Source organism: Balaenoptera physalus, assembly GCF_965194825.1.
Source record: "Balaenoptera physalus genome assembly, chromosome: 17".
Taxonomy (NCBI): Eukaryota; Metazoa; Chordata; class Mammalia; order Artiodactyla; family Balaenopteridae; genus Balaenoptera; species Balaenoptera physalus.
Genome location: NC_138895.1, coordinates 60,103,541 through 60,127,212, shown reverse-complemented (window position 1 = coordinate 60,127,212; position 23,672 = coordinate 60,103,541). Strand labels below are relative to the sequence as shown.

The window sequence follows — 23,672 nt, the reverse complement described above, 5'->3', positions numbered from 1 at the left end:
TTGTACGCAGCTGTTCCTAGAACAAGTTCCACACAATGCAGTTCTGTGCCTGAACCAAGGTTTGGAAGAAGGATTGGCAATGAATTTGCAGTTGGTTCATTGGTTCTTTTTGAATGTAATCCTGGATATATTCTCCATGGATCCTTTGCAATTAGGTGTGATACAGTGCCAAATTCTTTGGCCCAATGGAATGATTCCTTACCTACCTGTATTGGTAAGTTTATAAATTTGTATGCTTTGTGATTGTACGTATTGTATATCAAAATTAGCTATCATGCATCTTTCAACATTTGTTTCAAATATAATAGTTTTACATTAATTTAAAACAATTTATTAATTATAATGTATCTAAATATGCAAATTAGAGTGGCTATTTGATGCAATTGAGATGAAATGCAATCAATGAAAATACACATACATATTTCCAATAACACAGAATTGGAATGCTATTAATATGGAATTATTATGTGCTACCATCCTTTGAAATAAATATTATTTTTCATTTTTAAAAGTTTATGCAAAGATACCTATGCCAATATGTAAGGAATTTACCTATCTTTTAAGGATCACAGAAGCTGATTTTTCTGGACGTATTTTATCATCAAAAAAATTAGAAAATATACATTAGTAAATAAATGTTTTTTCTCTTCTCTATAAATTATATGTATGTATAAAAATATAAAATAAGAATTCTTCCCAGTCTTTCACAAATATAAGTGGGAACACTTTGAATGAGTAGATGGCGTAAGGTTAGCCAGAAATCTCATTATTTCAAACTATATTTTTGTAATGTTGTACCCAATTTATATTGATAAATAAAATAAACAGTTTATAAACTTAGCCCTGCTAAGTTATTTGAAGCAGATTAAAACATTTTCTAAACTATAAAAGTGGTTTAGCATCTTATCATATTTCAGGATCATTACAATGACTTTTGGATCTTGTAGAATTCCATGGATGTGGAAAATGTAGACTGCTGGGAAGTTTCTTCTTTGTTCCAAGAGCATATCTGGAAATTAAAAAATTTAATTATATAGTATTAAACTAAAAGAAGAGTAGTAAAGCTTAATCTCAGGTTAAGAAATAGTTCTAATGAGTTCTTTCTCATTAAAGTTTTATTGGTATGTGATTTGGAAAATGAGAGGAAGGCTTTTTAAAATAAAAGATAAGCAAAATTTTGTCTTTATTTTAATAATCTCAATACTCCACTTTTTGATAGAGAAGACATGAGTGTGCATATAAACAATATAACATATACATTTATAAATATATAAAATCTATTTTTAATAACACTTCTTGCCATACCTGAAAAGAAATAACGTGCCAATAGTTTTTATTTTTAACTTTTTAAAACACATTTTACCATATTTTAACACAGATTAGTATGTTAATTCATATTTAATTAGAATAAAATATATTCTAAATTGATTTTAATCGAAATTATATGGAACGTGCACTCATTACTGAGGAAGGAGTAAAGATAAGGTCTGGTGATATGCATTCATCGAACACGTACTTTGTATAGGACATAACTGCTCTAAATCTTTTACCATTCAAATCAGGACATTATTAATAATTGTGCTGAGAAAATGGTACAAGTTGGGACTATCATAAATAAAAAGGAAGGATGGATGGTCACTTATCTCTGTAGGAACTTGATATCACCACTTCCCAAAAGAGATATACCTAGCATAATTTACAGAGTGTTTTTCTTACAACCAGTATTTTAGTTCTTCCTGCTACAATAAATGGAATGTGAACTATTCTTTTATTATTCTTTTGTTTGTTGAAAACTCCCTACAAAAAATAATTTAAAACACTGGAAAGCTGTAAATGACTCTTCAACTTTCTCGTCCTTCAGCTAAATAACCAGTTTCTAATATGATTACCACTTACTTAATGCTTCCTATTTGCCAGGTTTCATGCTGAGTAATATAAATACATATTTAATTAAATCCTCACAGCAAATCTATGGAGAAGTTACTCTCAGAATTTACAGATGAATAAGCTGAGTCTTAGAGAAGTAAAACAGTTTTCTTTTAAAGTGACATAACTTAATAAGCAGTAAAGTAGGGGCAGGATTTGAAAATAAGGTTTTCTGACTCCAAACCTCAATGTACATTATAGAAGACTGCTTTTCTTTATGTTTTGGCTGATAAGCTAATTTCCTAATTGGAATTCTATATCTTATTTATAATGTGGAATTTCTTAACCTGTTCAAGTATACTTTTGACAATCAACAAGTAAAGGAGAATAAATCATCTGGACTTGATGTTCCTCCTGTTTTGCACCTAGCATAGAGCTATGGTTAACAGAACAAAGAGATCTTCTTCTTTACATACTTCTATACTCTCATAAAAGAAAATAATGTTCTTCCTTAGGAACCACAATATATGTTGACTTCATACTCTTATAAAATACTAATAAATAAATTATTCTGAAGGACCATGAGCTGAGAGAAATGTTCCTATATGTCTAGGCCAAAATTAGTCATACAACATGTATAAATCAGAAATTACATTGCTTTAAGTCAGTTTAATAATTGAAGAAAGACACATGATAATAAATCTCTTTAGCCTCACAATAGATTTTTAAATATTTCTCTCTAAATATCAGGAATCAGTCATTATTTCTCCCTCACTTTTCCCAGTAATTATTTACATAATTTCTGTGTCACTTTTAGTTTCTTTATGTACATACTGATAGAAAATATTAATACCATATAATGGAAGATAACTGGATAAGTAGCTGTCTTCATTTAATTTCATATATACGATGAAAATTCCCTCAAGATAATTATAAAAGTAGAGTGATATGATGACTTATGGAAAGACATAAACTAGCTCATTAATCTTTAAATATTATTGAAAACATTAATCTATTCAGAGTGTTCAAAGAACCTACATATGCAAAGCAGTGAAATGTAAATCCATGAATTACTCATTAAAGTTCTGTTTATGTATTTATCTCGTTAATGTACTAATTAATGGAGAAAAGTTGTAAAGAATCATATAAAACTGAATAAGTCCTTATAAGTGGGAATTGTAGTAGGTTCTCAGCATAAGGGTTAATTAAGTCTTGGGTAGTAGTATTAGGCTTTGACTTTAACATGAAATTGTGGTGATCCTGGAAATTTTACATAATCTCTGATTCTCAATTCCCATATCAATAAAACAGGAAAGTTATAGGTTTATTGTGGCTATTAGATGTTTTAAAGCCTTGGCATAGTTCTTGGAATCATCTAAGTACTCAAAACTTAAGTTGTTTTTGTGCTTGCCAAATTCTCCACCATAAAATCAGAAGATAAGACTTCAGTTCTCAAGGTATTAGATCTAAGATAAAAAATTTATATGCAGTGCTGATAAAGGATTTGATATTACTCATTTTCATTTGTTGATATGTTGTTTTAATAACACTTTAAAGTTATTATATGTAAAAATTATCTTTCACCAAAGACTTTTGCATCTTGGAAAGGGCTAAAAGCATGGACTTCTGTTATTCTTTCTAATTCTAATAATTTAGAGTTCCTTGAAGGCAAGATTTTTCTTTCAATTAAAATTTTCAGAAAGGCTTTGGGGAAATGTAATGACAATTTTCTAGAGGATAATAGTACTTATTTATTAGAATATGCTGTTTAGGGGGATTGTGAAATTTCTTTCCATCAATTTATAAATTTAAGGACAATTGGTTAAAAAGGAACAGAGTTCTAACAATAGGCATATATTCATGATTTGGTTTGTTTTCAGTGTTTGTAAGGGTCTAAAATAAAAATAAACTTAAAATTAAAATAATGATTACTATAATTCTAATTGGTTGTAAAAATATATGTTTAATCAAGGTGTGCACTCTGCATTTTCTTCTGACCCTAAAATATTCAAACATTACATTATCCAAAAAATATATATTTTCTTTTGTCCATGAAGGTATGAGGATGAGACAAGAGTTAGAAAGAGGAAAGAGATAAAAGGGAGAAATGAGCTGACATTAAAGAAAAAAAAAAGAAACATGAAAGAACAGTTTAAAAGGGGAAAGAGAAAAATAGAATATTCTGTGAGATGGAGAGTAGAGAATAAGAACTTTACACTGTAAACATAAACCATTTTTGTTTAAAGCAGAAGAAAACCCCTATTCTACATGATTATTACAAAGCTTTTTCATATGTCATATGTGTCAGTTGACTAATCCTAGTGTTTTTGCCATAAGAAATAAAAATCCATGTAAAGAAAGGGAAGCTCAGGCCATTTGATTATAGATTCGTTTCAGCAAGGACCGGCACTCCTACTAGGCATTAAAGCCTTTGAAAGACTTTGAGACCATGCTATGGCTGACATTCAGCTTCAGGAGTAAATGCTAGTGGACTGTCCCTAGCATGGATTCAGCCTCACTTTTTACTTTTAAGGGCAAAAGATGATGGACTCAGGAGCCACTACACCACCTTTGTCAAAAGCCCATCTATCTGCAGGTCCCTGCAGGCTTTTTAAGAAACATGTCACTGCATCTATGGAGAGCCTTTAAACATAAAACATACTACTTCTTATATTCCTGTTGCACTGGTTTGAAAGCGCATACTTAGAGATAGAAGAAAACTGTATCAGATGACTTCTGTTTCCTGCCAAGATCACACAAAAAGGATATATTACCTTATGCCGCTTAAAAAATAATGTATACTTTGTAGAACAGGTGTAAATCCAGAAAATCGAATATATAACAGAAGGACATATGGGATTTGTGTGAGACAAGAAATAGATTCTAAATGACACTCAGATGATAGCTCAGTTTAGGTTTTACCATTTGGTCCCACTGCTAATCTTTACCTAAATGAAAATATACTTTGCATTTCTATTTTTAACTATAAATATTTTTAGTTTCAAATGTTATGAATAAAAATGATTATGCTTTTAAGTGTTCAAAAAATTCAAAAAAAGGAAAAGGCTTGATGTCTTAAAAATTCAAATATGAGAGTCAAGTGCAGAGTTATCTTAGGTTGATATCAAAGAATTATCTTTAATTTGTGTTCATTTTCAATATTTGTTATCTGGATAAAATTTTAACTGCTTCAGGGCCTTTGAACTTTCTATTTTTTCGCCTTGGAACATGCATCCCCAAAATACCTTTTGGGCTTACTGCATTGCTTCATTCAAGTTTTCACCTGACTGTCTTCCTTGGCCATCCTATCTAAAATAATTTTCTGCTACTCATCCTCCATTCGTTCTCTATACCCTTATCCTGCCTTTTTATTTTCTTTACAGCAACCACTCACCAGATTATATATAGTTTGTTTATTTTCCTAATCTTTCTTGCCCTCCTCTCCCTGCCACTGTATTCTGTTTTTTGCTCAACAAAAAGAAGACCTGACATACAAGAAGTGTTCAGTAAACATTTGTTCAATGAATGGATTTTAGCAAATAAGTGTGAAAATTTCATGAATTTTTGTAGCGGTAGAACAACTGGCCAACTTCCCAAGTCCAGGGTCCATGCATTTTTAACTTCAGTCTTTCGCTGCATGGTGATGCTCTTGCTCACTTTGCTTGCTTAGACCTTTACAAGCCATCTTGAAGCCACAAGACCTTTTTGAGAATCGATAGGAAAGATGCATAGGTAGATTTACATATTGCATGGTTAATTTTATTCTTAGAAAGAACAAATTCTCTATTTATACTTTGCAGTTTAGATATAATCTTTGACAGTCTATTTAGGGTATTATACACAATGATTTTATTTTCTCTGCCTTCACTAGTTCAATGAATACTCAGTTAACACCTTAAACCAAGTGAGCATCCAATTGAAACCAAAAGAAAACAGTGCCCTATATTTCTAGTGATTTCCACCTCAGTTGTAATTGTTTCATTTTCACAGTTCTTATTACTGCTATCAACACTTTCATTTTTTTCTGTCATAGTAGAACAGAATACAATGTTGAGTAATTTTGCAAAAAAATCGACATACTAAAATTAAACTATGGGCTTGAAAGCAGCCCCATTAGACATGATGTGCAAGTTGTACTTATAGCTAAAATGGTCAAATACTAAGTTAGGGAATCCACAAATTTAAGTAACCTGCATAAGAAAACAATATTTAATAATCTTGTACAAATCTGTCATATCAAGTCATTCTTAGGTAAATTACAATAAAGTACAATAATATTTTTATAAGAACATTGGACTTAGAACAGAAGTAAACTTGAAAAAGTTGCGGAAGACTGAGTTTTATCTTCCAAATTTGACCTTGTTACACTTCAGATTTCTTAAAATTTTTAGTCTCTTAAAATCCCAAACTCTCCTCCCTCTGAGACTCTGTGATAACACCCTGTAGCCACTAATAGCTCTGACAATATGTGGCCTTAGACGTAAGTACTTCTGTTAACGGTGGTATCTTTTGAGAAGCCCCTGAACCTGCCACTTACCCCCCCCCCCCACCTTAGGCAGAAGTCTTTAATTAGCTGCTTATCCCATCACCCTTATCAGGCTTTGTTTTTGCAAGTCCTTTAGAGAATCAGAGAGAATCATTTTTACTTGTATTGGCTCCATGGCAACCCATGTCTGTGCCATCTTTTCTCAGAGTGGGAAAGAAATAGATGAAAAAATATATACAATATCTGAATCCTCATTCATTGATTCATTTATTCACCCATCCATTCAACCATGAAAAACTTATTAAATATAATAATGAATAGCATTTACTAGTATTTGTATGAAGTGCTATTAAGCATTATCTCATTTAATATTGACACCAATGCCAGGAGTAAGATAAGAATACTATTTCTCTTTTATAGATAGTAAAACCCCTATGGTTTAGAAACAAAAGAATAGTTAATATTTGAACCCAGGTTGCTTGATTCTAAAGTCTGTTCTCTTAATCTATATGTTATGTTGTATAATACTGATTAGAAGGGAAATTTATAATACATCCTTTTTAAAATAGAAAAGAAATGTTAGGCTAAGTAATATACATGGGAAGTAAAACTTTGTAAAACACTATTACGTGGTAATGCATATCTGGGAATACTTTTATAATGTAATATTTTGTTGGTAAAAATAAAAATGATTGAAGTAGAATTAAATATGGTTTGTTTAGGAAAATACTGGGAGAAAGGAATGATGCAGGAATGGTAAAGAGGTAACTTGTAATCACAAGATATATACAGATATACAACCAGTCACTCAATAATTTATTTAACGAGCACTTATTTAGTGCTTACCAAGTGTCAGGTCCCTTTCTAGGCACTGGCAACATAGCTTTGAATCAGAAGATAAGATCTCTGCCCTTATGGAGTTTACATTTTGTTCAGGTAGTGGTAAATACTATGGAGAAAAGTAAAGCAGAGGCTAAAGATTGGAGGAAGACATCCAGGGCATGCTGCTATTTTATATCCAAATGAGGTGAATGAAGGGGGCTGGGAGGTATATAAATAAAAGTCAAGGAGGTAAGCACATGTATAGACTATGAGGGGGAGAAAGGTATAGTCATGTTCAAGCCACAACAAGAATCTCACGTGTCTAGAACAGAGTGAATGATGGCAAGAGTGGTAGAAGAGTTTGGAGAGGCAGAGCAGAGGCCAAGTCATATGGAACCTCAAAGTCTGGGAAGAGTTAGAAGTTTTTCTAAGTAGTGTGGGGATTCATTGAGCTAGAGAGTGATGTGATCTCAGTTTCCGGAAAATCACTGTGGCTAGTGTAAGGGGCAGCGGGTGAGTAGAAGCAATAAGACTGAATAGAAAACTACTGCAGAAGTGGAGGGGAAATTTAATGGTGATTTAAATTGGAAGATCATGATCAGTGATGAGGACTGGTAAACTTTGGGATATATTTTTAAGATAGAGCTGACAAAGTTTGCTGACAGATTGAATATAAATGTAAATATGAATTTGAAAAGAAAGATAAATTAAGGTGAAAAGAAAGATAAATTAGGTGGTAACATTTACTGAGATGGCAAATAGTATAGACGGGGGAGAATTTCAAAAGTATTGTTTTGGATATATGAATTTTGAGATACTTAGTCGATATATTGTAGGACCCTGGGTAGAAGTCATGGCTAGAGATAAACATTTAGTAGTCGTAATCTATAGATGACATGGAAATGGATGCCACCACTGAGGGGCGGTAGTTAGAAAGAGAAGAGAAGATGGTGTAGGTCACAGTGTTACAGCATTTACACTGAAAGGATCAGAAGACGGAGGATGAGCTAAAAAATATTTCTTTAAAAATACTTTATCCACTGTTTTAAAAGTTTAAAAATTTTAAAAGTTTTTAGTATTCTTTTGAGTAATTACCCTAGATTTTTGCATTCAGTTTTAGAAGTGGCACAAAACTATAGTATTACCTTTTTTAAAAAAATTATTACAAAAATATATCCTGGTATCTCACCATTATAGCCAGATTAGGACAAATGTCCAAGGATCACAGTGCCATTGGAACCTAAAATAACAGTAGTTGTAGCAAAAGGAAATATAATTTATTGATTTCTTATTGCATTCCAAGCAGTGTGCTAGCTTCTTTATGTACATTAGCATACCTATTTATTTTCCACAAAAGCCCCTTGGAAACAATTTCATTACCATTTCACAGACAAGGCATCTGAGTTTCAGAGAGTTCAGGGCACATGTCCAACATCACACAGTATTCCAAATCATAAGCTAGGTCATTCCCAGAATCAAGCTGACACTACCAGCAGTGTAGGAATTTTGCTTTAAGATTAGTACCTTTTAAAACTGTTAGAAGCTTTTATTGACATCAAAGCAGATCTCCCTACTTATTCTTTCTTGTAGTAGTTGTACTGGCAATAACCAGACTGGAACCATATTGAGTATTTTCTTTCCACTGAAGAACAAGAATGTGGAGCCAAACTACCAGTATTCAAATCCTGTCTTCATCTCTGACTAGCTGTGTGATCTTGGGCACGTTATTTAATCTGTTAGTGACTCCATTTCCTCAGCTGTAAGATGGGGAGAATACTTACTCATATCTCATTGGATTGTTGGGAAGCTTTAATGAGTTAAAATATGTAAAGTGCTTAGAAGAGTGCTGGTATATAGGCTCTATATACATGTTATAACATAGTTATTATCATCATCAGTATTACTCTGCAAAGGATCTTATTACTACTCAAAAGATACATGAAAAGTAACAAATATAAGATAATTCTTCAAAAAGTTCTATACCTAGATATGAACAATTTTTAACATGTGTCAGTGAACTTGTTAGTAATATAATACAAATGATATGCTATTACTGAGTTAATTATAGTATGACTTTAGATATGCCATTATAAGTTTTCCATTAATGTTGTCTAATTATTTTTTAAAGGTTTTTGTGCTATAGGAAGACAATTTTCATTGTTCTTATGAGTTTTAAAGCATAGTATGATTTGGTTGTGTTTGCAAGTCTAGCATCTGTCTAAGATGTTATCTCTGACCTTTTCTCCTATTTTAATCCTTTGCATTAGAATGAACTCCCTTTCCTGGCTTGCTTTACTTTCAGTGCCCTGTGGTGGAATTTTAAGTAAGCGCAAAGGGACTATTTTGTCTCCTGGATACCCTGAGCCTTATGACAACAATCTGAATTGTGTATGGAAGATGACAGTGCCAGAGGGAGCTGGCATTCAAGTAAGGATATTTAAATTTTTCTTCTTTTCATTGTATATTTGAAGTTAATTTTTTCAGAGATGACAGGATGCACGTAATTTCTAGAATTTTAGCCAGTGCTTTTGACTGATGTGGCTGAATTTAAAAGAAAGATACTTACCATTAATTTTTTCACCTGCAAGTAACAGAAAGCCAATTCAAGATAGCATAAGCAGTAAGAAAAATGTGTTGTTCCACATGACATGGAATCTTTGAGTAGGATGGTTTAAGCGTTGTTTATTTCAGAGGTTCAGTTGTGTAATTCCTGACCCGGGTTTTTTTTCATCTCTCTGTTCTGCTATTCTTAGCATGTTGGCTTAGTTCTCGGACTTCCTTTCTCATGGTTTTGAGATGGCTGCAAAAGGTCTAAGCATAACAGTCTTCCACAGCAATGGCCAATAGACAAAATGGAATCTCTCTATTTTATGTACTTTTGTAACAGTTAAGAGAACTTTTCAAGAAACCTTCCAGCAGACTTTCCCTCCTGTCCTATTGACCAAAATTACAATGGTACCCATTTTTAAGCCATACACTGGGCAATAACAAAAGATTTACTATGATTTGGCTTAAAAAAATTAAGATTAGGTACCTGGATCAGGCAAGGGGCTTAGCCTTCTCTGGTGTACACAGCTCTCATTTAATTGAACAAAACCATTCTCTGTCAGCAAGGAAGATGAATGCTATTCTATAGACGGTCAACACTATCTACCATATTACTTCAATTGTGACCATTTTGTGGGGGAAGCAATTTGACCAGCTACTCTGTTTGAGAAGGAAATTATTTCTGGATAAGTTGATAGCATTTTACTGCTGAGTCAGTATTTACCCCATGGAACACAATTATGCTTCACAAAATATTACATAGTCTATATTTTATAAAAATAACTTCACTGTTTCTCCAATTGAGTCATAGGGTTTTCCTTTAGAAACTTGAGATATGTATCAGTCATGGAAAAAGTAGCCAAGTCATCATTCATTAAACCTGAAATTAGATACAAGTATAATTTTCAGTAAAAATAATAAACTTTTTGAATTTATCTTTATAACTTTTCAGAAAATTCAAAGAAATTACTTAACAGGCGTCAGGTATAAAATAGGTCTATAAATCAATGAGAAAACGTGAAATGTACTTTTTCAGTGTTTTAGAAACATTAACAATCAAAAAACTGCTTATATTCTGGCTAGTTGTACTATTATGTTATGGTCAACTTGTAAAATTCGAAGATAACCAATCAACCCTATCCTATTATTGGTAGAATTAATAAAGATTTTAGGATTGTCCAGATAATCTGAAATGAGGTGATACCTTTAAAACTTTCCTAGAACATTTACTATATCATCTGCCTATACATGTATGAAGATTATCCTAGAGCATCTATATAGTGACATCAGCTTGACCATTTCTATCTCATCTTAAAATAATAATACCCTTGGCATTTCCCCTCTAGTTCTCATCCTCTATTTCTGACGCCCTGGGATGTGGCTTCAGCATCCAATGCTCTATTTGAGTCATTCTTATAGTGATCACTGAGGACCCATGCCATTAAATCCATTGAATTGCTCATCCTTCCTATTTTGTTAGCAACATTCTATCCTGCCCATTCTCCCCTCAGTCTTAAAACACCCTTTCCCTCCATTCTACCCAGTACTCTCTTGGATATTGTTTTGTTTTCTTTTCTACATCTATGGCTTCTGCTTCCACATCTAGGAACATGATCTCCTCTTCAGTTCATCAGACATGGTGTTTGTGAGATTCTGTGGCCTTTGTCCATCTCACATTACACCATTCTCTCTGCCACCTTGTCTACTTTCAGAGCTTCAACTACCATTATGTGCTGATGATGTCCAGGACCTGAATCACAGTAGATAAACAGAAAACATCTTTTTTAAATGAAGGATTGAATACATGATGATTTCTTTTTTTTTAATGTCTCTATTTTTATGAGTTATTTATTTATGTATTTATTTTTTGACTTTTTGACTTTTATTTATTTTTTTATACACCAGGTTCTTATTAGTTACCCACTTTATACATATTAGTGTATATATGTCAATCCCAATCTCCCAATTCATCACACCACCACCCCCCCACCACTTTCCCCCCTTTGTGTCCATACGTTTGTTCTCTACATGTGTCTATTTCTGCCCTGTAAACCCGTTCATCTGTACCATTTTTCTAGGTTCCACATATGCGTTAATATACGATATTTGTTTTTCTCTTTCTGACTTACTTCACTCTGTATGACAGTCTCTAGATCCACCCACGTCTCTACAAATGACCCAATTTCGTTCCTTTATATGGCTGAGTAATATTCCATTGTATATATGTGCCACATCTTCTTTATCCATTCATCTGTCGATGGGCATTTAGGTTACTTCCATGACCTGGCTATTGTAAATAGTGCTGCAATGAACATTGGGGTGCATGTGTCTTTTTGAATTATGGTTTTCTTGGGGTATATGCCCAGTAGTGGGATTGCTGGGTCATATGGTAATTCTATTTTTAGTTTTTTAAGGAACCTCTATACTGTTCTCTATAGTGACTGTATCAATTTACATTCCCACCAACAGTGCAAGAGGGTTCTCTTTTCTCCACACCCTCTCCAGCATTTGTTGTTTGTAGATTTTCTGATGATACCCTTTCTAACTGGTGTGAGGTGATAGTTTTCATTTGCATTTCTCTAATAATTAGTGATGTTGAGCAGCTTTTCATGTGCTTCTTGGCCATCTGTATGTCTTCTTTGGAGAAATGTCTATTTAGGTCTTCTGCCCATTTTTTGATTGGGTTGTTTGTTTTTTTTTATATTGAGTTGCATGAGCTGTTTATATATTTTGGAGATTAATACTTTGTCTGTTGATTCGTTTGCAAATATTTTCTCCCATTCTGAGGGTTGTCTTTTCATCTTGTTTGTAGTTTCCTTTGCTTTGCAAAAGCTTTTAAGTTTCCTTAAGTGCCATTTGTTTATTTTTGTTTTTATTTCCATTGCTCTAGGAGGTGGATCAAAAAAGATCTTGCTGTGATTTATGTCAAAGAGTGTTCTTCCTATGTTTTCCTCTAAGAGTTTTATAGTGTCCAGGCTTACATTTAGGTCTCTAATCCATTTTGAGTTTATCTTTGTGTATGGTGTAAGAGAGTGTTCTAATTTCATTCTTTTACATGTAGCTGTCCAGTTTTCCCAGCACCACTTATTGAAGAGACTGTCTTTTCTCCATTGTATATCCTTGCCTCCTTTGTCATAGATTAGTTGACCATAGGTGCATGGGTTTATCTCAGGGCTTTCTATCTTGTTCCATTGATCTATATTTCTGTTTTTGTGCCAGTACCATACTGTCTGATTACTGTATCTTTGTAGTAGAGTGTGAAGTCAGAGAGTCTGCTTCCTCCAGCTCCATTTTTATCCCTCAAGACTGCTTTGGCTATTGGGGGTCTTTTGTGTCTCCATACAAATTTTAAGATTTTTTGTTCTAGTTTTGTAAAAAGTGCCATTGGTAGTCAGATAGGGATTGCATTGAATCTGTAGATTGCTTTGGGTAGTATAGTCATTTTCACAGTGTTGATTCTTCCAATCCAAGAACGTGGTATATTTCTCCATCTGTTTGTATCATCTTTAATTTCTTTCATCAGTGTCTTATAGTTTTCTGCATACAGGTCTTTGTCTCCCTTGGTAGGTTTATTCCTAGGTATTTTATGCTTTTTTTTCAGTGGTAAATGGGTGTGTTTCCTTAATTTCTCTTTCAGATTTTTCATCATTAGTATATGGGAATGCAAAAGATTTCTGTGCATTAATTTTGTATCCTGCAACTTTACCAAATTCATTGGTTAGCTCTAATACTTTGAATAAATGATGATTTCTAAACCTAAATATATAACCCACACCTTTCACCTAAGCTGCATGCCATTAATCCAACTGCCCACTGAACATTTTGAACTAAACTTCTAACATCTCTAATTCAACCTGTTCAAAGCTGTCTCCATGACTTTTTTCTCAAAGTTGTGGCTCTTCCGCATTGTGGTCTGTCTCAGAATGAACCCCTTATCCATTCAGTTGCACAAGCCAACAACCTTGATGATTTTTTTCGGTCTCCAGCTGCACAAAGAACTATGTCAGGTCTGTCTTTCACAAACCTCTCAAGTAAGTCTATTTTCTCTATCCACACTTTTACCACTCAAGATTAAGTGGCCATGATCCGTGTCCTGGGTTCTTATTCTCCTCCAATCTATTCCTCATAGGGCAAAGAGAGTAATTTTCTAAAAATAAAAATCTAATGCTATAACTTTCCTGCTTTACAGTACCTCAGTTGTCCTCACTATCCTTAACTCCTCGACACAGCTGATTACACCTTTGTGATTTATCCTCATTTCTTGCCTCTGTTTTAGTTCTTTATAGAAACCTGGCTCTCTCTCTTGCCTCTGGGCCTTTGTGAATGTTTTTCCCTCTGCTGGCAACACTCTCCATCATCTCTCTTTATTTGGCTTATTCTTACTCATTATTTCTGTCTCAAGTTAAAAACAGTTCCTGTGGAAGACCTTCCATGAACTTGAAACCACATTAAGTCCTGTTGCTATATGTTCTCATAGATCCCTATAATTTCCTTATCGTAACACCCATCACATGTTACTGCTTTTACTTAATTACCTATAAGCTCATGAAGGCAGTAACCAAGTCTGTTCTGGCAGCTAACACAGTGCCTTGCAGTCTGTGCTCAGTGAGTATTTTAGAATGAACCAATGAATACCTGCAAAAGGCATGGAGTTTTAAGCCACTTTAAGGAGTTAACATAGCATGATAGACTAATACGACATCTGCAGATAATGTTATGTGATATATCACTGCCCTAGCCAAACACTGTTCAAAACTGGACACTTGTATCAATGATGCTATAAAAATCTTTCACTGAGAGAGAGTGGCATGGACTTATATACACTACCAAATGTAAAATAGATAGCTAGTGGGAAGCAGCCACCTAGCACAGGGAGATCAGCTCGGTGCTTTGTGACCACCCAGAGGGGTGGGATAGGGAGGGTGGGAGGGAGATGCAAGAGGGAGTAAATATGGGGATATATGTATATATATATATATAACTGATTCACTTAGTTGTAAAGCAGAAACTAACACACCATTGTAGAGCAGTTATACTCCAATAAATATGTTAAAAAAAATCTTTCACTGAGGAAGCATTTTGTTTAATGATTGTACTTTAGAAAACAAAATTTGAGTTCAGCAGAGCATTTATCAAACTTACAGAGTGTGAAGCATATTGGACTTTTAACTTAAATACTCTATATAACTACCAAGAGCTTTTTTCTAATTAACCTCTTACATGTTTGCTAATTTTAGACATATCACTAAATCATAGAAAATTATAACACAGGCACACAAACACACACACACACACACAGTATATGACATATTTAAAATTTCACTAACTTCGCCTAAAAACGACCTGGCTAGTACACCAGATTTAAAGCAGTGTTTATTTTATTCTGTTGGGCTAAACATGTGTGTGAATAAAGAATTATATGAATATTCAATAAATCATATATGAAATGAAATGGGATAACCACTGGTGGAAAGAACAGAAAAAACATTTGGAATGCTGAAAAAGTTACAAATAAGATAGGATGATTGAGCATTTTGAGGAAATAACCTCAACAAATAAACCAACTTGTTGTATTACTGTTACATGAAAAGTGTGTGGAGAGGAGTGTATTCATTTGTTTGCCTGTTTATTTTCGCAAGGTACATTGGAGGGAGAATTCAAAAGGAGCTACATTTAACAGTAACAGAATTATCAAGCAAAGAGCAATTTTTATGTGATGAATCAGTTTAAAAAAATGTTGTTTACTTAACTGTGTCAATTTGTAGAATGAGATGATAATGAGTCAATATAATCATCCAAACAAAGGAAAATGTGATTTGCATGTTTCCATGAGGGATACCAGGTTTTAGTTATTGGAAATTCATTACCTCATAACGCTATCCTGTTGTCATAATGGACAACTCCATCTAATTTAAAGTTCTTCTGAACACTGAATCTGTAGCTGCTCCTTTAAGTAAAAGACTTAAAAGTCTTTTACTTGACTCTCATTTGGCTTTCCATCATAGTGGGTCGTCAACCATTTACTTGAGTCTCCTATACCCTCTGTGTGTTTAATATGCCAAACTACATTCACAATTTGCCCAGAGTCCTAGTGGCAAATTGCATTAGTTTTCTGTGACTTCTGTAACAAATCCTAAACTCGACAGCTTAAAGTAACAGAAATTTATTCTCTCATGGTACTGGAGGCCGAAAGTCCCAAATCAGTTTTACTGCCCTGAGACTGAGGTGCTGACAGGGCTGCTCTCCCACCACCGTTCACTCTCTCCTCTGCTCAGGCTCTAGGGAAGATTGCTCTCCTGGCCTCTTCCAGCTTCTGGTAGCTGCCAGCATTCCTTGGCTTCTGACCACATCACTCCGATTTCTGCTTCTGTGATCACACTGCATTCTCTTCTGTCTGTGTCACATCTTTTTTGACATCTGATAAGAACACGTGTGATTGCATGTAAAGCTCATTTAAATCATCTAGGATAGTCTCCCTATCTCAAGATATTTAGTTTATTCACATCTGAAAGACCCTTTTCCATACAAGGCAATATTTACAGGCTCAAGAGATCAGGACCTGATATCTTTGGGAGCCATATTCATATATATATGTCCAGAATTAAACAGATTTTCTTCCTCTCTCCAAGGTAATAGGTTTTCCTGAAGATGTCTACATTTTTGTTTGTGCCATCACTCTGATCTCAATAACTCAGGGAAAAAAATTATTTTGAAATCTTTCCTGTCGCTTCCATCTCCTATTCATATCACACAAAATCCAGTAATTTCCCCTATAGCAACACATGCGACGTGACTTCTGGGTCCCCCTTTCTACCATTCCTGCCTACTAACCTCCTTTATTTAGTCTTTCATTGCTTCTCATGTGGACCACTGCAATAAACATTAAAGTTGTCTTTTCACTTTTATTTTCTTCACTCAGTTCAGTAGTACCTATAAAGCACAGTCCTGATTATTCTCCTTCAATCCACCTTCTAAAACCTTCAATGAAATACTCCTCAACTGCACAATTATTATGCTGGTATTCAGTCTTTATAGCCCTTCTCTCTCATTCTCTCCCTTAGCTAAGATGCATTACATCCTCAGTAAACACTAGGTACTATTCTAAGGTAAAATCCTTTAATTTTTACAGCAAACCTATGAATTATATGCCTTTATTACAGTGATTTATGTAAGAAATCTATGGCACAGAGAGATTAACAATTCTTTTCAGGTTACATGCCAGTGAGTAGATGGAGCCAGGAAGTTGTATACCCCAGCATTCTAACTCTAATATTTCTTGTATTTATCCAGAACCTTTATCTTTCTAACTTTTCTCTACTTTTTCTAACTTTGATGCCTATTTTCTCTTGTGTGAATACCCTCCACTGTGGCTAAATTGGATTACTGATGTTTCACTAAATCTCCCTCATGGCTTGTCTCCTCTACATTTTTACTAACTCAATAATTTCTTTCAGTGGAAAACCTCTCAATACATTTTGCTTATCTCAATTGTCAACTCTTGCAAGAATCCTTTTATTTTCTTTCTTTTTTTTTTTTTTTTTAAAGCCAAATGTGACTTTTTCTTTTCCCGAATTGAAGGAAAGGAAAATTCAGATATGAAGAGAGAATTGACCATTGTTTAAGGAGTCGGGGGTTATATTACAATCATACAGCTTTAATTCCAGTCTTCTTTCTGTCCTGGAACATTGCCATTGAGCCTAATGCCTGTCACACAGGCAGGGTATCTGTTGCCATGTGGCACTTATCCCTGGAAAAGAGGCTCCAGCATTCATTTGAATGGAAGAATGATGAAGGCCTATTTTGTGGATAAGAAATTTTTAATGAATGCAATTGTTAGAAGTACTTAGTGAATGAGTGTGATGCTTACATCTATAGCAGACTTTAGCTAAATAAAAATAAATTTATTTTAGTAAGGCTATTCCTTTACCTCCTCCTAAACTATAAAATATGTAATAAAGAAAAACAGATAATATCCACAGTTGTGAGGGTTTTCTGGGTTCTTGCAGAAGCTCAAGCTGTGCCAAGTGAAGTGCAACAAAGGGACACATGCCTCTTTCTTTAAATAAAACTTAATAGACTTGAGAGGATTATACTGCAGCATTTTCCTTATCAACTTAATGGACCTTCACAGTGATTTAGTTATTACGACGCCATTTATAAAAATATAGCTCTTTATAAAAATAATCTTTAAAAGACGTACCCAAATCAGTTATAAAGTATTATTTTCGGTTATCCATATTGAAATTTATTAAATATGCGCATAGGGGATTATTATGTTAATTTTTAAAAATAAAATAAAGACAGGAAATTTAGCAAAGGTTATGCAAAGTAAAGCATAATAAAATGTATCCAGGATAAACCTAGTTCAAAACATATATATATTATAGGGTCTTGTATGCTTATGTGGTCCTCAGTGTGGACCACACATCTGAGTATTTCCTAATAGGTAAAGCAAATGATAAAACTCAGTCACTGACAAGAATCAAACATCCAAAACAAAAAAGTTAAACAACTGTTTTGGAACATGCCTTGATTCAGATTCCAGGCACTAAGACATTAGATTAATCCAAAGCTGAGATGGTGACAGGCATTCTCAATGTTATACCCATAGTGAACACTGCTAGATGCCTCAGAGGCTTTTATTATAAAAGTTAGTGCATGTAGGCCAGTGCCATAAAGGCAAAGATCAGTTCTGTTAAAGTCCTTCCATGAAGGGCCACAATGATATGGTCCAGGCTTTGAGCTCTCTCATCCAGAGGAGATAAGCAGACTATAGTATATGTATCTCATTAGAAGTATGTGTTCTTACCAGTAATTATTATTTCATAGGTGCAAGTTGTCAGCTTTGCTACAGAACATAATTGGGATTCTCTGGACTTTTACGATGGGGGAGACAACAATGCTCCAAGACTTGGAAGTTATTCAGGTAAATGAGAGAGCTGACCTTAGTTAAAATACATTGTAATTAGGAATGTAAGACCTCTCTCTCTCTTTGAAGAACTTCCTAGAACTCTGACTTGGTGATTTTAATTTTGCTTTTTGCAAACTGTATGCAATGAACTAAATTACAAGGTTAGAAGTTTGAAAGGCTTTAAAGGTAATGAAATTGAAATTGATGTTTAAGACCTTACTATAGTGTTACTATATTTGTGTAATTATTTATTGATGTTTTTGTGTTACTCGTATTATTTTTAGCTGAGCTATGGTTCAGGAATAGTATGTATGCCCCTCTCCCTTAAAAAAAAGGATGAGTAGTAATAGTAATTAGACAGTGCTTGGTAATTATGGTATATTCACTTAATAGAATGTTATGCAGCCATTAAAACAATTATAGAGACTATGTAACAACATGGTAAATGCTACAAGGTACTGTTGAGTGAGAATAAAGAAAATACAAAATTAATTCTATGAAATGAATTAAATTATATAAAATTCATACTATATACATATGTACCAAGACCAGAAGTTTTTAAAATTTGTTATGGTTTTTAAAGGTAGTTTATGCATTTATCTAACAGCTTCTTATAGCATATTTAGGATAAAATGAAGTTTTACTTTAATTTTAACTGTATGTTTTCCTTTAATTTTGATTATAGTGTTTAACCCTAGAAATATAAATATAGCTAAACTATAAACTTACATATTTCAGATATACTGAAAGAATTTTGAATGGTATTAAGTTTTTAATAGATTTTAAAATGGAGTATGTTAACCTATTTTTCAGCATCACTGTTGAGGAAAGAAAAGAAGAAATATCTAGAGGAGTGATTTGGTTTAGGCATTAAAAATATTTTAGATACAGATTGAGAGAGAAATTTTTCTTGGAAAAATTGTATAAATTTTTGAGTATGCATTTGTCTATAATAGACTAGGTGTAATACTTTCTGCATAATAAATACAATAATGAAGATGATGAAAGTGATAAATAATAACAGCTGTTGATTACCAGGTGCTAGCTCTGCGTGAAGCTTGTCATACATTTCCTCATTTGATCTTTTTAGCAGTCCTGGTAGGAGATTGACACTAAGAGAAATTAAGTTGCCCGAGGTCGTACAGCTAATGTTAGAATGAGACTGGGACCCAGCTGGTGTGACTCCAGAGGCAGAGCTCTTAATCACTAAGATCCTCAGAGACCAAAGGCAGTTTGAGTGACCTTTGAGTTTCTGTTTACCTCTGTCTTCAGTGATTCAGTTAGGACACTATAGACAGAGCAAGTTCAGGGGGGAAAAAAAAAAGCAATCGTGTGTTCTTTAATGAGTTTGTCCTGGTTTCTCTTATAGAAGGCTCAGTGGTTAAGGTTCATAGAGTTGTGTGAAGTGTGAAGTAACTAGAAAATTACAAAAAAAATTGTTTGCAACACTATCAACTCAGATGTTTGTTGAACTTTATCTTGAGACCATTGACAGTTATTTTTATGGTTGTCTTTTGAAACTGCTTGAATTGTAATCTTAAGGATCTTGAACTGTTACTCAATGTCAAATAGTCAATAAGTAATTGGTTCAAGCAGATATGTTATATTTTCAACTCAGTAATTGAATAATTAAAGTTGATTTCCTGTCGAAGTTCAGAAGAACACGATTATAAAGCATTTGCTAAGAGACAAGGCTGACACAAGTTCATAATTGGCATCTTTTTGAATGCTAACTACCAGCTTTGCTGTCAGGGTGTAAGACACATCAAGATACTTGACCTGGTATAGAACATAAATGTATATATTTAACTATCATAATAAAGGCCAATAAATGAATATATCTTTAAGCCCATACAAAATTTTGTTATTATACCATAAAAATCGCATGCAGACTTTAAAACTAAGTTTATTATTAGCTTGTACATGAACTATTGAAATCCACATGAAATTCAAAATATTTATTTTAGGTGACTAGTAAAATTTACTGCTTTGATTTTCACCAGCTTTCTTTTTTTTTTGCTCCTACCTATTTTTAGGGAGCAATTTAATGTGCTCTCAAAGGTCTGTCTCCTTGGAGATAGTCAAGAACAGTAATATGAAAGACAAATATGTGAGAAATATTTTTATTTAAAAATTTTGTAGAACACTTTACTAATATATAATTTCAGTGATAACTCATTGTCTAATAGTTAACTTAGTTTTATTATAATACTTATTATGTGATCACTGAACTACTTTTTCAATTATCGTTTCAGGAACAACAATACCCCATCTTTTGAATAGTACATCTAATAATCTATATCTAAATTTTCAATCAGACATCAGTGTTTCTGCTGCAGGATTTCACCTTGAATACACAGGTAAATATAATATCATGTGCTATTCAGGAAAATTAAGAAATTTATATTAATTTTAAATATTACTTTTCTGAATATAGAAAGTTAATGGACTTTGTCAAAAGAGAACATTTGGGCTTACTTTCTTAAGATTTTGAAGAGTTTCTTCAACTACAAAATTATATGTATAAAGTTCTGATTATTTTCATTAGAATTTACATTTTCTTTTTTTTTTTTTAAGTGTAAGTACATTTAAGATAAGATTTACCCTCTTAACAAAAGTTTTAAGTGCACAATACAGTAGTGTTAACTATAGGTGCAGTGTTGTACAGCAGATCTCTAGAGCTTATCCATCTTGCATAACTGAAACTTTATACCCATTGAACAGCAACTCCGCATTTCTCCCTCCTCTCAGCCTCTGGAAACCAACATTCTACTTTATATTTCTATGAGTTTGACTATTCTAGATACTTCATATAAGTGATATCATGTAGTATTTGTCCTTCTGTGTCTGGCTTATTTCACTTAGCATAATGTCCACCAAGTGCACCAATGTTGTCACATACGACAGAATTTTTTTCTCCTTTTTAAGACTGAATAATATTCCATTGTATGTATGTAATGTATTTTCTTTATCCATTCCTCCCTTGATGGACGTTTAGGTTGTTTCCATATCTTAGCTATTGTGAATAATGCTGCAGTGAACATGGGAGTGCAGATATCTCTTTGAGATTCTGATTTCTTTTGCAAATATACCCAGAAATGGGATTGCTAGATCATAAGGTAGATCTACTTTTAATTTTTTGAGGAACCTCTATAGTGTTTTCCACAGTGTCTATACCATTTTACCTTCCAACCAACGATGTATAAAGGTTCCAATTTCTCCGTATTCTCACCAACACTTACCATTTTCTTTTTAAGATAAATAAGAGCATTTTATAGTTATCGTGGAAAGTACAAATCATAACAAAAACTCCAGTTTTGAGTATTTTTGCACCAAATGACATAACAACAACAATTCTTAAAGTAAATCAGCATGAACTATAAGAAGAAATAAACAAAAAAGCATTATGAAATTTACCAAAATTGATACTAGTAAAGACGGATATTCTAAATAGACCAATTATCATAGGACCAATATAGACAATAGTTATTAAAATACAAAAAAAAAAAAATACCTGGTCCAAAAGGCTTCACACAGAAATATTACCAAATCTTTAAAAACCAGGTAATCACAGCGCCATTTAAATTATTCCATCTACTTTTTGTGGAGTGTACCATAGGTTCCAATACTTGTCTCAGTATAAAACTATAAAAGAGTCTCTTTTATGAATATGATGCAAATGTTTTAGTTTTCCAGCTTGTTGAGATTTAACTAACATATAACATTGTGTAAGTTTAAAATATACAATGTGAGTTGTTCAGAATGTAAATTGGTGCAGCCACTATGGAAAACAGTATGGAGGCTCCTCAAAAAACTAAAAATAGAGTTGCCATATAATCCAGCAGTCCCACTCCTCATATATCCAAAGAAAACTAAAGTTCAGAAAGATGCATGCACCCCAATGTTATACAACACTGTAAATCAACTATACTTCAAATAAATAAATAAATAAATAAATAAATAAATAAATAAATAAATAAAATATATGATGTGTTGATTTGATACATGTATCTATTGCAAAATGATTACCACAATAGGGATAGTTAATACTTCCATTACTTCACATAATCACCTTTCGTTTTCTGTGATGAGAACATTTAAGATCTAGTCTCCTAGTAACTTTGAATGATTCAATATCATTAACTATAGTCACCATGCTGTACATTGGATCCCCAGAACTATTCATCTTATAACTGGAAGTTTGTACCCTTTGATTCACATCTCCCCATTTCTCCCAATCCCAGCCACTGACAACCACCATTCTACTCATTGTTTCTAATAGTTTGTCTTTTTTAGATTCTACATGTAACTGAGATCATATGATATTTGCTTCCTCTGAGTTATTTCACTTAGCATAATAACCTGGAGGTCATTTTTGTTATTGCAAATGGCAGGATTTCCTTCTTTTACATGGTTGGATAATATTTCATTGTATATATGTACCACATCTTTTTTTTTACTCATCTGTAGAAAGACACTTAGGTTGTTTTCATATCTTGGCTATTACAAATAATGCTGCAATGAACATGTAGTGTAGATACCTCTTTGAGATCCTGATTTCATTTCCTTTGAATATATACTAAGAAGTGGGATTGCTGGATCATATGATAGTTCTATTTTTAATTTTTTGAAGAACCTCCATACTGTTGTCCATAGTGGCTGTACCGATATTCATTTCCACATCTATAGGTGGCTTTGGGTAGTATGGACAGTTTGGCAATATTAGTTCTTCCTATTAATGAATATGGAATATTTTCCCATTTATTTGTGTATTCTACAGATTTTTTTTCATCAATGTCTTATGAGTTTTATTGTACAGATGTTTTACCACCTTGGTGAAATTTGTTCCTATTTTACTATTTTTTTCCAATGCTATTATAAATGGAATTGTTTTCTTTCTTTCTTTTTTAGATATTTTGTGGTTATTGCATAGTATCACAACTGATTTCTTTATGTTGATTTCATATGCTGCATTTTTTTAAATTGATTTATTCTAACATTTTTTGGTGGCATCTTTAGGATTTTTCTCTATATAAGATC

General features: G+C 33.2%; 1 protein-coding gene across 2 annotated transcripts in view; it reads left to right on the top strand.

Annotated features, from left to right (window-relative positions):
- Positions 1–23,672, top strand: part of CSMD3 (CUB and Sushi multiple domains 3) — a 1,197,521-nt gene that overhangs the window by 1,005,977 nt on the left and 167,872 nt on the right. For both annotated transcript variants that reach the window (XM_082433293.1, XM_082433292.1), the window contains 4 exons: positions 11–214; positions 9,477–9,601; positions 18,551–18,647; positions 20,888–20,992. In XM_082433293.1, the coding sequence (XP_082289419.1) occupies positions 11–214; positions 9,477–9,601; positions 18,551–18,647; positions 20,888–20,992 (531 nt within the window). The remainder of the gene's footprint in view (positions 1–10; positions 215–9,476; positions 9,602–18,550; positions 18,648–20,887; positions 20,993–23,672) is intronic.